At 37.0% G+C, this 17,997-nt stretch overlaps 1 protein-coding gene across 2 annotated transcripts in view; it reads left to right on the plus strand.

The window, feature by feature from the left end:
• LOC124596596 (arrestin domain-containing protein 3-like) overlaps nucleotides 1-17,997 on the plus strand; it is a 128,019-nt gene that overhangs the window by 85,696 nt on the left and 24,326 nt on the right. For both annotated transcript variants that reach the window (XM_047135792.1, XM_047135791.1), the window contains one exon: nucleotides 13,599-13,782. In XM_047135792.1, the coding sequence (XP_046991748.1) occupies nucleotides 13,599-13,614 (16 nt within the window). In that variant the 3' untranslated portion in view covers nucleotides 13,615-13,782. The remainder of the gene's footprint in view (nucleotides 1-13,598; nucleotides 13,783-17,997) is intronic.

Genomic DNA, 17,997 nt, shown 5'->3' on the forward strand with positions numbered 1-17,997 from the left:
CTGATAATCAACACCTTTAACTTGAGTGCATCCTTTTACCACTAGATAGGCCTTAAATGTTTCTGGTGTACTGCTAGCCCAGGCATTATTTTTAATACCCACTTAGCCTTGAGTGGTTTGTGTCCTCCAGGTAACTCTACGTCTTCAAATGTGTAATTGCAAACTGGAGATGAGAGTTCTTTTTTCACTGCATTTTTCCATTCTTTATTATTTGTCCCTTCCAAGGCTTCTTTGACATTAACTTCTGCACTTGGAAGTCTTTCTTTAAAATAGTAAGTAACATGATCAGGCCATGTCTTGGGTTTTGGCTCTCTGTTTGAACTCCAGGGTGTAACATCTTGAACTACGTTTTGCATCTCATGACACTCTTCTTGAGCTTCAATTTCTATTGAATCATTCTAAAGCCATAAAAGAGTTCATTATCACTGTCTTCTGATTTAACTTCTCCTTGAGTTTCTTAAGTATTGATGTCCTGAAGAACTGCTTCCTGTTCCAATCCTAAGGTATTTGTGATCTTGAGGTTCCTCTATCTTTGAGCTTGAAAATTTCTCATCCTCCAGGTATTTTACATCCCTACTGATAATTATGTGACCAGTCTCCCTACTGATGAATCGATAGCCTTTGGTTGTCTGACAGTAACCTACAAATGTCAGTTTCTGTGACTCCTTGACCCACTTCTTGCAGTGGGGTATTCGAATGTGAACCATTGCACTGCGGCCAAAAATTCTCAGATGTGATAGACAAGGCTTTCTCCTACACCAAAGTTCATATGGCACCTGATATCCAGGTGTGGTGGATGCCAAATGATTTGATAGGTATGCAGGTGTAGATTCAGCTTCATACCAATACTCCTTTGCTACGTTATCATCGAACATCATGATACAAGCTTTTTCAACCAATGTTATGTTAACTCTCTTGGCAACACCATTTTGATGTGGACTGTAATGTACTGTAAGCTAGTGGGTGACACCTTCAGAAGTTGGAAATCTTTTTAGTTCATCATTGACATACTCCTTTCCCTTGTCAGACTACAACTTATTGATATCTCTGCTTGTCTGCTTTTTCACTATGACTTTGAAGTTTTTGAATATCTGTGTTACTTCAGAGTTTTTCTTCAAGAGCTGGCTGCTGTGGCAGAGTAGTTTCTAAGAACGTTAAATTCCATAATCATTAAACATAACAGTGACAGAGTGATAATTGTCACTAGGATGAATCAATAGGATGTTGTATTACTTTTTGACAAGATATGCCAAGTCCAAAGTTTTCCATCAAAAATCATCAAAATGGTCACAAACATTGAATTATCTTAGTGAAGATGAATGGACTATAGTTTTAACTTAAGTCCTGTCTAATCTGACTTTGAATTATGGGTAATTTCTCTTTGTTCCACTAACTGCCGGGATCTTATCTTTGCTGTGGCAATTACATATCACAGTGATTTCCACAAACAAAGTATAAATTTTTTATACACTACCCAAAAACAATTTAAAAAACCTTTAATTTGTATTTGAAAATGGGTTCACATCTGAGCACCAGGAATTGCTGACATCACTAGAACATACTGTAATGTAAAGTGTTTTTAAATGTACAAACAAAAATTAATGCGATGATACTTCGCCACTGCTACTTATTCTTCACATTTAATACACTGGTTGGTATTGTGTTTAGTCATAGAATCCCAGCAGTGATCTAACCATCTCCCACCTATGCTTCTAGCAAAAAGTAATGAAACAAAAATTTGAGCAGATACTACATGACTCTGTCACTTTTACATCTACCACAAAAAATAACTTTTTTCCCTTTTTAGGCATTGCTGCAAAACCTGTATTCAAGTGTCCCATTGTTACTTTCAAAATATTTTACACATTAGATTCGAACACATCAACATCTTCAATCTGAAGCTTGCATCTTTGCGTACCTCACCATGATGTAACATACAAGGTATGAATCAGAGTCCTCAGTACCACCAGTCAACTCTGAGCAATGACATTGTACCAAGACCCAAGATGTAACAGAAACATAATTTCAAAACGGTGACTGGCAACATTAAATATTTCCATGGCATGAAAATACAAACATTGGGCACAGAATTGCTCAAATTCTTAATAATAATAATAATAATAAAAAAAACCGTGGAGGCCCGGGAAAAGAATAGGCCTCCGGTATGTTCTGCCAGTCATAAAAGGCGACGAAAAGAACAAACCACTAATAGGGCTAACCCCCCTTTTAGTGTGATTAGTTGGTTCAGGACAGAACTAATGAAGCCTTGGACAAGCGTTGTCATGGTCGGGGACTACGCTTGAACCCTATGCCCGTCCACAATGGTAACGACACTACTAGCCACACGGAAAGTGATTTAAATCCAAATAGAGGTGTTTTGCAGGATATGCTTCCTCCAACCACTCTAGAAGGAAAACAAAGACAGAGGATGAGATGGTCAGATGAAGTTAACCGACACCTCATGTTCTGTTATTACCAAGCAACAAACTTAGGAACCAACACAACTGGATACAGATCACAAGTATACACAACATTTATTACCAGATACCCAGAATTAAAATTTTTAACAGAACAACGACCAGCTGATCAGATCCGTGTAGTAATCAAAAATAACAGGATACACCAGTCAGAATTAGAAAACATCAAACAACAAGTACAACAAATACTACAACACAATAATGTGCAATCAGAAGAAGAAAAAAATACAGTAATGGACTCAAACATCCCAGAGCAAACAAAGAAAGAACACCACACATCAATTAAACAATCAGAGGAAAACGAAATCTTAAGACAGCCACCAGAACAAGCACAAATAGAACACGAAGTGACACACATGTTAGATATAGAAGAAAAATTTCAGCTGACATATATAGAATACAAAGACACAAATACAGACATTAGACCATTCTTGCATAGACCACCAAATAACCCACAAGTAGAAACAACAATAACAACTATCAACACAATCATACACAACAAAATAAATGAAAATACAACTATGGAAGAGTTACAAGTACTGGTTTATATAGGAGCACTCACTACACTAAATATACACACTAGGCAGAGGCCAGAACCAGCCAACACACAGAAGAAACCCACAAAACCAGCATGGCAACACAGGCTACAGATCAGAATAGAAAAACTGAGAAGACATTGGACAGCTAACACAATTTATAAGAAATGAAATGTCAGAAAAAAAAATGAAAAAGGTTAGGTAAAATCTCAAAACAAGAACCGATAGAGCAATTAGATGAAAAGAAGCAGAAATTACAAGCATTGGCCAAACGACTTAGAAGATACAAAAAAAGTGAAAATAGAAGGAAACAAAACCAAACATTCAACACAAACCAAAAGAAATTTTACCAGACAATAGATAACACACACATTAAAATACACAATCCACCAAACATAACAGACATGGAACACTTCTGGAGCAACCTATAGTCAAACCCGGTACAACATAACAGGCATGCACGGTGGATACAAGCAGAAACAGACACATACAAGATGATACCACAAATGCCGGAAGTGATAATTTTGCAACATGAAATCACCCAAGCAATTAATTCTACTCACAATTGGAAAGCCCCTGGAAAAGATAAAATAGCAAATTTCTGGCTAAAGAAGTTCACCTCAACACATTCACATCTAACTAAATTATTTAACAGTTACATTGCAGACCCATACACATTCCCAGATACACTTACACATGGAATAACTTATCTGAAACCTAAAGATCAAGCAGACACAGCAAACCCAGCTAAATATTGCCCCATAACATGTCTACCAACATTATACAAAATATTAACTTCAGTCGTTACACAGAAATTAATGACACATACAACACAGAACAAAATTATACATGAAGAACAAAAAGATTGTTGCAAAGGAGCACAAGGATGTAAAGAGCAACTGATAATAGATGCAGAGGTGACATATCAAGCTAAAACTAAACAAAGTTCGCTACACTGTGCATACATTGATTACCAAAAAGCTTTTGACAGTGTACCACACTCGTGGTTACGTAGATCCTAAATTGATACAGTTCCTAAACATAGTAATGAAAAATTGGAAAACCACACTTAATATCCAAACAAAATCAAATAATATCACATCACAGCCAATACAGATTAAGCGTGGAATATACCAAGGAGACTCATTAAGTCCTTTCTGGTTCTGCCTTGCTCTGAACCCACTATCCTACATGCTAAATAATACAAATTATGGATACAATATTACTGGAACATACCCACACAAAATCACACATTTGCTATATGTGGATGATCTAAAACTACTGGCAGCAACAAATCAACAACTCAACCATTTACTCAAGATAACAGAAGTATTCAGCAATGATATAAATATAGCTTTTGGAACAGACAAATGTAAGAAAAATAGCATAGTCAAGGGAAAACACACTAAACAAGAAGATTAAATATTGGATAACCACAGCGACTGCATAGAAGCGATGGAAAAAACAGATGCCTGTAAATATCTAGGATACAGACAAAAAATAGGAATAGATAATACAAATATTAAAGAAGAACTAAAAGAAAAATGTAGACAAAGACTAACAAAAATACTGAAAACAGAATTGACAGCAAGAAACAAGACAAAAGCTATAAATACTTATGCTATACCAATATTGACCTACTCATTTGGAGTAGTGAAATGGAGTAACACAGACCTAGAAGCACTCAATACACTTACACGATCACAATGCCACAAATATGGAATACATCACATGCATTCAGCAACAGAAGATTCACAGTAAGCAGAAAGGAAGGAGGAAGGGGATTTATCGACATAAAAAAACCTACATTATGGACAGGTAGACAATTTAAGAAAATTCTTTCTAGAATGAGCAGAAACTAGCAAAATACACAAAGCAATCACTCATATAAATACATCGGCTACACCACTGCAGTTTCATAACTACTTCTACAACCCTTTAGATCACATAACATCAACAGATATGAAGAAAGTAAATTGGAAAAAGAAAACACTACATGGCAAGCACCCGTATCATCTAACACAGCCACACATCGATCAAGACGCATCAAACACATGGCTAAGAAAAGGCAATATATACAGTGAGACGGAAGGATTCATGATTACAATACAGGATCAAACAATAAACACCAGATATTACAGCAAGCATATTATTAAAGATCCCAATACCACAACAGATAAATGCAGACTTTGCAAACAACAAATAGAAACAGTAGATCACATCACAAGCGGATGTACAATACTACATTATACTGGAACAGAACCATTTACAACAGATAAAACAACACCACATAACAAACCTGACAATTATACTGGAACACAACCATTATAACAGATAAAACAACACCACATAACAAACCTGACATCATACTCACCAATAAAAAGAAGAAATTAACACAACTAATTGAAATATCCATACCCAATACAACAAATATACAAGAGAAAACAGGAGAAAAAATTGAAAAATACATCCAACTGGCTGAGGAACTCAAGGACATGTGTCATCAGGATAAAGTTGACATTATACCAATTACACTATCAACTACAAGAGTCATACCACACAATATCCACCAGTACATCGACGCAATACAGCTACATCCAAACTTATATATACAACTACAGAAATCTGTAATTATTGATACATGTTCAATTATCCGAAAGTTCCTAAATGCAATGTAACATATACCATACAGTTAAAAGGAAGTCACGCTTGATCAAGGTCCGCGTCACTTTCCATTTTTGACCAGACATAACGTCTGAGAAAAGAAAGAATAGTAATAATAATAATAATAATAATAATAATAATAATAAATATTGAAGCTAATAGACCACCACAAGAAAATGGGGCTTTCGGGGAGGGAGAAACAAAATGCAACAACAAAAACAAGATAAAACAGTCATTTCAAAAAAAGAAAAACATGCACAGTAAGAGCAAGGACATTGTAACTGCAGGGTTGCCACAAGTTCTGGAAATCAGGGAATTTCAGACATATCAGGGAAATCAGGGAAATATGAAAAAACACTGGAAACATCTCATTTTTGTCTCAGTAGCATGAAATGGTTTGTTTACTGAAATGTCATGCTTTATCACTGGCTGGGCGCAGCTGAGTATGTGCACCGCTACCCTAATTTCTCATTTATACTGCTTCTCCCCTTCACACCTCTCCCCTCAGATTGCAGTCAGTGCTGCCACCAATACTAGCTGTTAGCCTAGCAGCTGCTGATGAGAGGCAGGGAGGCGTTAGGAATGGTTTTTTTGGATCTGAGTCTCAGAGATTGTTGACGCTGCAGCCAGAGACAATGGTCATGTGTGCATGAGATGTGTCTGAGTGATTGTGTGAATGTGTGTGCATTCTTGTTTTCTGACAAAGGCTATGGCCAAAAATCTAGTTTTGAGAGTGTGATTGTCTTATGTATATGACTTTCTGTGGCTCAGTGATCATCTTTACGGTGTGTTGCTACCTATCCTCATTATTATTGATTCTCAGAGTATTTGCGCAAGTTATCTGTTGCGTGGGTGATCACCACAGTCTCATTTCATCAACATGGTGTCTGTGACAATTGAATAGCTGGCCGCATGTGAGGAGTTCCATGACAGGCCAAAACTGCAGGCCATTTCAGTGGGTATCTCTAATGGATCAAGCCTGCTGATCTGAAGCCCACACTTCTCCACTAATGTGCGGGCCCTGCCTGTCAGATCTAATCTCACTGACCTGCGCACAGGCTGGGTCTGTCTGTGTGAGGTGTAATGTGATGGATTTTCATGGTTTATCTATGGACCCAGGACTGTGGCGCTCCTCAGCAGCCCACAGACTACAGGTGCTGGATTTCAGGAATTGCGACTGTCTCATCACAAGTACATTGTACAGTGCAGCATTTTGTAGGCATTTTATTTATTCTAGTATATAGTAGTTTATATATTAGAAGGTATGGATGATGAAAAGAGGGAAATTGTGGCAGTTTGTATGCTATGTACTCAAGTATTTCTGGAAAGAAAAATCACGCAATACCTGTAGAATAATAGACGTAACACAGTGGGTAATAACTGACAATAATGAACCATAGTATAACCAACATTTTATTAGTAGTCATCTATAGTGTTGGTTTAGACAACTCTTCCCCACCTTATACATTTCTTTCAAGAGGCCTACATTTTTCTGAGGTTATTTCTGAAAGCAGTGAAGGTATTTTAAATCTGTCTTGTGACTCCAACAAAATCAGTATTTTTGTCACCAAATGTGCTTCACTTTATTGAAATAAAATAACATCAGTGACCTTAATGAAATACATATACCATTTGGCTTGCTTTCTCCATCTAAAAACAGTTCATTGCAAATGATGTTGGTGTTAGTAATTAAGATTTTTGCTCACACATTTAGAAATACTTAAGTGCGTACATTTCTTTGTCACTTATGTCTTTATTTACCCTTGAGATCTCAAATTTTGTCAGGGAAAAATTCTAAAACTTCTTTGGAAAATAGGGAAAATATGAGGGAATTTCATGTGGGGAAACTTGTGGCAACCCTAAACTGGTATCAAAAATATCGGTTGAGCTATATAGCTCAATTTGAAAGCATGGTACCAAACAAAAATTCTAAAGCAGATTCAGGTACAAAAAGCCAAAAACAATAACCAATGCACTTAGTAATCAATTGGGAAAAACAAAAAAAGTAGTACCAGAATCAATCGACATATATAAATGAACTTAAAACACCAGTAACAATACAAAGAGGCTAAAACTTACACAACAAAACACAACTTCAATAAAATCAAGAATGAAACCTGTCAGACATGCATGATTATAGAGTCTCATAAAATCACATATGTATCACAAAAAGAACAAATGGTAAACAGTAATGAAGAAACACAATTCATGAACCAGCTGAAAAACACAAAAGTAGTAAGAACACCCACCTCGGTTAACAGAAAACATTTACATACATCACACAAGTCCATCCCAAACATCACCCAACCCACACAAAAAAAAACACACACACAACACACAAGAAAACCAACTATCACTCAACAAAACACAAACTCCTCCCCCCTCCCTGGCCACAAACACAAAAAAACTCTCAATCATTCCCATTTAATTAGCAAGCTGGCACCTGTGCATTTTTCCTATTAGTTTCACGAAAACCTGAAAAACATTATATCTCTGTGGAATACTTTTCCACCAATTGTATTAATCAGGATGAGCCTGTAAAATGGAATACCATATTTTATCCCTCTCAATAACAGGTATGAATAATCCCTACCACACCTCTCCCAGTATCCCTCAATAATGCTAGTACAGACCCCAGTCTCATAGCCTTTAAATTTAATATGATTCACATCATTTTCTGACAATGCCCTACCGCCCAACCTGTTACATGAAGCAAACCCATCTGATGTAATAGTAAGCCTGTCTGTTACATATTCCCCTATTAGTAAAGTCAACACTCACATACTTTGATTTTCAATAACCCAAAAGCCAACATCATTACAATCTCCGCCAGAAACAACTTATCAAAAGACCAACAAGTTTATGATCCATACTGCTCTTCCACTTACCAAAGCTCACCTTCTCTACTTCTACTATCAGCCCTAGCCCCCTAATGATCCCCTATACTTAATGAATTCCCCCACAAACCTCTGTGCAGAACAAAAACCAATTAATGTAGTTTCAGGAACCCTAGTTTCATGCATGGCATATTTAACTGATAAAAAAATGGAAACTGCAGATTACCCCTGTGATACCTCCACATGTAGCCACTGGAAGAACATTGACAGGACACCTGCATGTTATTGCTACATGTTTGATATGTACAGTATTCTCCAAAGTCACCCAACATTTGCAAAAATTTAATGGTTGATTCCACATACATCATTCACTGCACAACATTCAACTATTGAAAATTAATTTTGGACCCATGTTGCAAAAAATAATAGCATGATCACAATCAAATGACATCATGGCTCAAAACTGAGTCGTGATATCAAATGGTAGAGTTGAGTCCATACAAGTTGAAGACCTAATATACCATTGTGCTTGACATGTTGGCTTTGGATTACCTCTCATGAGTAATCTCATATAGTCAGTAAAAGTGAGAAAGGAGCAGCACTTCAGTGCTCAATAGTTGTTACAATGATGACCTTCAGTTTAAATGGGAAGTTCAAATTCCTTTTTTTTTTTTTTCCTTTCTTTTTTTTTTGTGTCGGCTAAGGCATTAATGCCAACAGCTTCTGTGTCCATTTTATTATTGTTCTTACTAGATGCCTCAGCTCTCTGAAGTAGTGTGATACATAAGCAGTTTAACATAATAATCTCAAATAATTTACATTAGGATACACAATTTTGTTACTTATAGAACTCTTTGCAAAAAATACCTTAAACCGGTGGCTTGAAGTTTTGATGGGAAAAAAAGGAGATCCATAGACCAAAGTGCTTTTCTGCAACTTCCTTAGAATTCTTTCAGTAAATTTGAGTCTGGCATATGCCTTCCTCACTGCTAGATTTATGTGGTCATTTCTCTTTGGACCACTGTGAATAGACAGTTCTGCGTGGTTAAAGGTTGTGGTGGATTCCAGTGATTGATTATCAGGCAAGCTCCATAGTAAATTGAAACCATGTCTTCCCTCCATTAATGTACTTTCCATTATATTTGTTTATGTTTATAATCATCTGCCAATCTTTTTACTAGGCACTGATCACATGCATATCTCTCTGTGTTTCATAACGAGTTTCTAAAACCCCTTTCATCTGTGCATGACTGCATCATTGGCGAACAGCCTCATATCATATATTGTTTTGAGCTTCTCCAAACACAACTTTTGGTTCTGATAATAACTTCTAGAAAGAATGACATGCTGAGTTCAGTTTATGAGGAAGTGTCTTATCAGTCATACAGGTTGTCCATAAAAGAAAATACCAATTTCAATTGTATATTACAACACTTTAATTTTGACAGTTTATTATAAATCATACATCACACTGAATGTAAACTAACCTAGTGTTTCTTACAAATGTTCAGCGTGTGATCTTTTAATTAAATGACACACATCCAACCTAAAATCCAATTTTTCCTACACTTTGGTTAACAAGTCTGTAACCTCTTCAGTTCTGTGTCTCAATCCTAATAAATTGTTAGGTAGTGGCAGAACATAAATTTGATCTTTTACAAACCTCAATGGAAAAATATCACATGGCTTGAGACCAGGTGAATGTGGAGGCCAGTGGAATATAATGATCATTAAGACCAATCCAACATTCAGGGACTTCAGTGTTCAATCACTTTTGTATGAAAAGATGCCTAAGGGCATGGGCTCCTCTTGTTGCCAAATAAAATTTTTGTGTTCGCCTTCTAATTCGGAAAAGAGCCATTCTTGCAGCATATCCAGATAAGCCACCACTGTTACAGTAACTTCAGGGGAAAAAAATAGTCTGTAAACTGGATGCCAAGATACACTACAGAAGGTGTTTTTATTCTCGGCAATCTGTTTGATATTGTAGAGCTTCACTTGTGAGGATGTTCTGACCCCAAGATATGAACATTATGGATATTTACCTTTCTACTTAGAAGCCTCATCACTGATCACCACATGTTCAAAAAGTCATCTTCCCACTGCAATAGTTCACTTGCAAAGTTATAACATACACCATCATCATCAGGCTTTAAAACATGTACTAGCTGTAATAAGTATGGACATACATCTAAATGTTTTCTTACAACCTTCCACACTGCCATCAAGGTAACTGAAATTCAAGACTTGCTTTCTGAACAGACTTCTTAAGAGTATGAAGATAAGATGCTCTCACATGCCCAACATCCTCTTCAAACACCTTTGGTTGTCCCATATTTTTCACTTTACACACACATCTAGCCAGCAAACTTCGGAACATTAAATTCTTTACACTTGTCAGGAGTCACCGTTTTGCTAATGTAGCAGTGCAAGTGAGAAAACAACAAAGCAGTACTTGCTCATGTACTTATCTAAAGCTGTTCGAGTTACTCTTTAGTTGTGACCTTGAACCAACACACTACAATGCTTATAGTTGACACTATTAAAATTTACAACTGGGACATTCTGTTATGGACACCCTGTATTTCTGTGTGATATTTGATGTGCATGTATTTCTTTCATTGGGAAATATTGGGGAATTGTGTTGAAGGCTTTACAAAAGTCAGGTAACTTGGCATCAAGTTAAGATCTGCATCCATGGACTTGCAGTTCTCATGAATAAACAGAGCAATCTGGCTTAGACACAATTGGTGTTTGAAGAAACATTGTAGATTCCCAAATAGGGGTTACTTGGTGTCCAGATCTTTGGTCCAAGTTGACACTCCTCTGTTCATATATGAGGGTTAATCATTAAATTTTAATTATCGCTTAAAAAAAAATCAGGCTGTTTACCATAAAGCTTTGTCATGGTCTTAGACCTTTTCTGTATGTTCACTCTTCAATGTGATACATTTTTCGTAATGATGGGTGACTTGGTGTAGACCTTGGTTGTAGAAGTCTGTTCAGAAAATGTGCCACCTTTAGAATCACCTATTTGTAGTCATGGAAGAAGTTGTCATGCAATGGTTTCTTCATGCAAAACAGAGGAAGATAGCACTGGATGTCATGTTAAGAGAGTTAAGGAGGAGGTAAAAATATAAATTCTGTCCTCAGAAGCTGGTGTGCCCATCAATATTGACTGACTGCCATGCCATCCTCTGTCAGTGGTATCATTGGATGTGGTTTGTAGGGGCATTGGGTTGGCACATCGCTCTCCTGCCATCCATTTTCTTAGCTCAGTACTAGGAATCAAACCTGGCAGTCAGCTGCACTGACCACTAAGCTATGGAAGTAGACTGAGAGAGGGGTGGGAAGGCAAAATTTGGTAGAACAAGAAACACCACATGTAACTGTGCCCTGTGCAGAAAGAGATGGGATGTTGCTGTGAAGCAAAATCACTCACATGAACAGCTTCCCATAATGCTTTGTCTTTATAGTCTCCCCTAACCCCATCAGAAGATTTTGGTAGTATGCTCCTGTGATAGTTTTCTCCTTACAGCCACAATCTGTTAGCATCACACCATAGTGGCCTATAAAGCACTCAACATCACCTCTCCCAGTGTTTGTTGGATGTTGGCCTGTTTTTCCACTGCTTGGTTTGCTTCTTTTGTCTTATGTTCATACTGATAACAGCCAGCATTCATCCATGTTGATTAGATAGCTAAAGGAGTGAATTGTATTGCCCTGATACAGCTGCAGTGTTTTCATTGCTACCTCAGTTTGGCAGGCATTTTTAAGAGGTGAGCATGGTTATGCAATCCAGTAGATGGCAACCTTTATCATGTTTAAAAGTCATGCGAGATGTAGAAAACTAACATATGACTGATTTTCATTTTTCACATGGTTTCCTCCACTGTGACATGCTGGTCTGTGAGCACCAGGGTCTCCACTTCTCTTGCAATTCCGTGTTCTTCACAGGAATACGGTCTGCCATTTCATCCTTTGTCATTCAGAATTGTTTGGCCAAGATGGTCTGCTACTTAATTTTCATCATTCAGAATTGTTTAACCACACAGGAAGTGTGTGTGCCACCTAACCCCTGTGTCATACAATTCTAAAATGTTGCCATACACTTCCAGTTATTGCAGTGTTATTACCCGACAAATGCATAAAGTGTATTACCACATGATATTCCACTTTATCAGTGGTTAGTACCATTTTGTTTTGTCTCTTCTAGCAGCATGTTATGGTGCTATGATACAGAGATTTCAGTATGTACTGGGGTCGCATATATGTGCCTGGAAAGGAACAAAAATTGATAATGTAATTATTTTTGTGAGGTGATAATTAAAACTTTGACTACATTGCTTATATTTTACTGTTAAGAGTATCTTGAGTACGCAATATAAATGTTCCACAATACCATTTAATTAATAGCTCATAATGAACCAGCTTCTTAGGCCATCATCAGATAATTTAATATGATGGCCTAAGAAGGTGAAAGCTGGTTAATAATGAACTATTAAATAAATAGTATTGTGGAATGCTAATACTGTGTACTCAAGATACACTTAACAATAACATTAATGTGAATGGCATGTGATCCTCTGTTAGGTCTGGAGCTATTACTTAAATATTTTTGTGGAACATTTATATGGTATATTCAAGGTTTTAGTATGTCCATATTCCTCCAAGAACCAACAGAATATTCTGTAAATATTATTAAAAATTTCATTTCTGATGTAAGGGGAAAGGGGGATTGTCATACTCTTTACTTTTGAAATGATATTTTAAAGTTATTATTTCTTATATATTTTATTTTATTCCATTATTCATGCTCATCTTAATATTTTAGATATTGGTTTTATCAATGTTCTCTGTGTGCAATATAATTTGCATGTTTTGCTAACAAATATTTTGCTCCCTTTATATGTTTTTCATAATGATGTAATAATGTGGGAAACACGGGTTTGTAGTACATATGCTTGTTTTTTTCTTCCATTTATGTTTATTATTATGATTAATGAGATGGGGTGTTGCTGTTGTTACATTCCATCCTGGATTTTGTATTGTTTGATTTTATTACTATTATTATTATTTTTCAGAGCCACCAGAATGTGATAACTTCTCATGCAAGGCCATATGGATACACATGCTAGTCCTGGAATTATTTGTGAATCACAACCACAGTGCAGAGACAGCAATCTAATAGGACTATGAAAAGTTATTACCTAAGTGCAGAAAGCATGGAGCTGCTAGTTTATCTGGATCATGAGATTGATTACAAGGGTAAATATAATGATGATCTATGTTCTGAACTGTTTTCACTGTATTCACCTTATATACAGGGTGTTTCACTAAATGTGTTTGTCTCTGTAAGTTACGAAGTAATAGGCGATGGAAATATTTATTGCAATAGGTCACCACAAGAAACATTACACTGTCTGCAGAGCTGTGAACATAGTTTATTGTGTTATTATCCAAAGAGTTACAGCAAGAAGATACGATTTTTTAAATGGAACAATAGTTGTTTCTGTCATTCACTGGAATCAGTAGCACCAGCTGCGTATACATCAATTTGAATTACATTCTTATCACTTTTAGTTTGGGAGCTACAACCCTTCACAGTTTCAGATACCACACACGCTGTGCATAACACAATGCACCTTCTAAATGTGGTACGGCCGAGTTGTAACGTTGCCGGTGTCATGGAGCCAGAAGCTTCCTTGATGCGCTGTTAGACTGCTGACTGTCACTACACATGGCCATATACCCAACAGTTCGAACCACACAAACAGACCAAGAACTGCAAGAAGTGAGGGGGCAGAGATGTTTGTTTTAGCTGCAGTACACCATGATCCTCATGTCAGATTACGAGTCGTTGTTGCAGTAACTGGTGTCAGTCTCACAGCTGTGTGGCATATAGTACATGGCCACAGGTTTCACCCATACTGCCTGTCACTGACTCAGGAGCTCCATGGGAGCAATTACTGTGCAAGAGTTTCAGTCTGTGAATGGGCCATGTGTTATTTCACGCTGGAATCTTTAAAAGCTGTTATGTTCTTTGATGAGTCCATGTTCACAAATTGTGGTGCAGTGAATTACCATAACGTGCACTAATGGGCTGCAAACAATCCTCAGTGGGTACGACCTGTCGACCGTCAACATAGGTGGTCTATTAATGTATGATGTGGGATCCTTGGGGATGAAATCATCGGTCCACATTGCTTCCCAAGTACACAGGTGAGGTATATCGTGTGTTTATAGTCAACAGTTTGGGTGGTCTCCTTGAACATGTGTGTCTACACACAAGAGTCCATATGTGGATGCAGCACGATGATCACCCAGCCCATTCTGCACATGCTGTTGTGGAAGAACTAAACAACAGGTTTGCGGGAAGGTGGTTGGGGTGCCATGGTCCTCGTTCATGGCCCGCAGGGTCGCCCGATTTAACACCATTAGATTTCTTTTTGTGGGAGTGTTTAAAGGATCATGTTTATGTCACCGTGCCCACATCCCAAGATGATCTAAAACGGCGCATCGAGGACACATGTCGCTCCGTGACACTGGCGATGTTATATCTCGCCCAGAGATCTTTTAGAAGGCGCATTGCATTGTGCATTCAGGATCATGGACACAGATTTGAATCTCATTTAAATCAACTTCCCACTGCTAGAACATCCATCACCCACCACACAGCCATGTATTATGTTCAGCATCTACATACTGCCCCTGAAACTTTGAAGGGTTGTAGCTCCCACACTAAAAGTGATAGGAATGTAATTTAAATTGATGTATACACAGCTGGTGATACTAATTGCAGTGCATGATAGAAACAACTATTGTTCCATTTAAAAAATTGTATCTTTTTGCTGTAACTCTTTGGATAATAACACAATAATCTATGGTCACAGATCCGCAGACAGTGTAATGTTTCTTATGGTGACCTACCACAATAAATATTTGCATCACCTATTACTTTGTAACTTATAGAGGCAAACACATTTAGTGGAACACCATGTATATTCAAGGCTAAAGCCAAGCTTAAAACCGAGCGAGGTGGCACAGTGGTTAGCACACTGGACTCGCATTTGGGAGGACGACGGTTCAATCCCGTCTCCAGCCATCCTGATTAAGGTTTTCCGTGATTTCCCTAAATCGCTTCGGGCAAATGCCGGGATGGTTCCTTTGAAAGGGCACGGCCGATTTCCTTCCCAATCCTTCCCTAACCCGAGCATGAGCTCCGTCTCTAATGACCTCGTTGTCGACGGGACGTCAAACACTAACCACCACCACCACCAGCAAGCTTAAAATCAAATGATACACACCCTTCCAGTTATTTATAGTTGTGAGTGAATACAAAGCCATGGTACCCTGACATTACATCTACATCTACACTCTGCAAACCACTGTGAGGTGCATGGCAGAGGGTACAACCCATTGTACCAGTTGTTAGTTCCATTCCAAGTATATATGGAGGACGAGAAGAGCAATTGTTTGACTGCCTCTGTGCATGCAGGAACTATTCTGATCTTATCCTCATGATCCCTATGTGAGCAGTATGTAGGGTGTTTATATATGTAATATATAAAGAGAAACATCTTTATCAAAAAGTCTCAAAAATTTCTTAGGTCTACCATTTCTTCTACAAGAGGCCCACAGCTGTCCTGTTTCATTAGACTAGTGATAGTTTCATGTGTGCTGTTTCCTTGCATCTCTATGATCAAAAACTGTGTATGAGAGTGATATTTTATATTGCGCAAAATTTGATTTTTAGATCTAATTTTACATTTCTTAGATCCAATCTTCAGTAACAGGCAGCTGTCATTTCTGAATCTTGTCTATTGCAATTTCTTTAAACTATTGAGATTAATTTACTGATGTGTGCTTTAATAAGTTATAGCTGTGAATAGGTTGAATGCTCCTAAGATTCCTGAGCTGGGTATTTATGAGTGCTGCCAGAACCATAAGCTCTCAGCATTCTTCACCAACCATTGTGAAATGTTCTTACAGAATATTGAGTGTCTGAGAAGAGGGATCACCCATATAAATCAACCTACGTAATGATAAAAAAAAATTTCAAGGGTGGATGGTTTCGAGGCTGAACAGTAATATGGGGCAACTTCTAAGTTAGTGGCCTACATTATTTCATTAGATTTGTTCAGTTTCATAAGGCTCTGTGTAAATTGATTTTTATTTTCCTAGCTGTAATGGAAATTATTCATTCATTTAAAAACACTTCTGGTAGTTCAAATGGGCCATTGGGTAGTACAGACACATAATGTAACAAAGGAGGAGTTTTGGAAATTCAGTGCCTAAAACAGTACAATGTAAGTATAGCAGATCATAATTGTTTGTGAGAATGTGTTTTTAATTCTGAAGTGCAAAGAAAATATGCTGAAGAAAGTATTACTGTTCTTCATACAATAAATGTCCTATATAGGACCACAAGAACACATAAATTTTGGAATAGTTCCTGAAACGGAATATTCCTGATAGGAACATGTCACAGTACCTTTAAATGCCTAGTTCCTTGATGAATATATGAAATGGATGGACTTACATAACAAACTCAACAACAGCAAAGGTATTGTGATGACGGTTATCCTTTTTATGGAAATGGAAAGAGTGAAATTGAAACAAAAGTGGTAGACAGTTGCTATCATTGACATTTTGACTATAAAAAGACTGGATTATATTAGAGTAAACTACATTCAGTTTTTGTTCCGGAGACCCAAAAATGAAATGATTCTCATGAGTGTGGAACATGTCAGAAAGTTTAATATAAAAAACATAGAACATTTGAATGTTATACTCATTTCCCTGATTATATGTCAAGAGATTGCCAAAATATGTGAATACATTACAGTAAACTGGAACTGCTAATATTTACAGAATTAATAAATATGCTGTCAGAATGAATCATAGTTATGCACTTTCAATAAAATTTATCATACGTAAAATACCTAATCTTGACTGTTGTGACTAAGTGCTGTCAAAACTGGAATACAACAGACATTTTTATGTAAGCAGGTCTAACAGCCTTTATTAAGATATTCATCTGTAGAGTAGCAGTTGCCTACCAAAAAAGTCTATCAGTCTCCTCTTAAACCATGCTGTATATGAAACCAATCTTTTTATGGTTCATGGCAATTTATTGAAAATGTATCTTCTTGAATATTGGACCACTTTGTGACCAAGGTAAGTGATTTTAGGTATTCATGTAGATTGTTCTTATTCCTAGTATTGGTACTATATATTGACCTGTTAGCTGGAAATAGAGATGTTATTTGCAACATACTGTATTTCATTAAGGAATAAATATACTGCAAAAGAGTGGTTCAAATACCCAGTTTCTTGAACAGGTTTCTATATGATGTTCTTGAATTTACACCACAAATGAGTCTCATTATACACTTTTGCATCCTAAAATCTTTTTCTCCATTTGACAAGTTTCAACAAAATATGATCCCATGTGACATAATAGAATGAAATTAAGCAAAG

This window comes from Schistocerca americana, chromosome 2 (genome assembly GCF_021461395.2).
Source record: "Schistocerca americana isolate TAMUIC-IGC-003095 chromosome 2, iqSchAmer2.1, whole genome shotgun sequence".
Classification (NCBI taxonomy): Eukaryota; Metazoa; Arthropoda; class Insecta; order Orthoptera; family Acrididae; genus Schistocerca; species Schistocerca americana.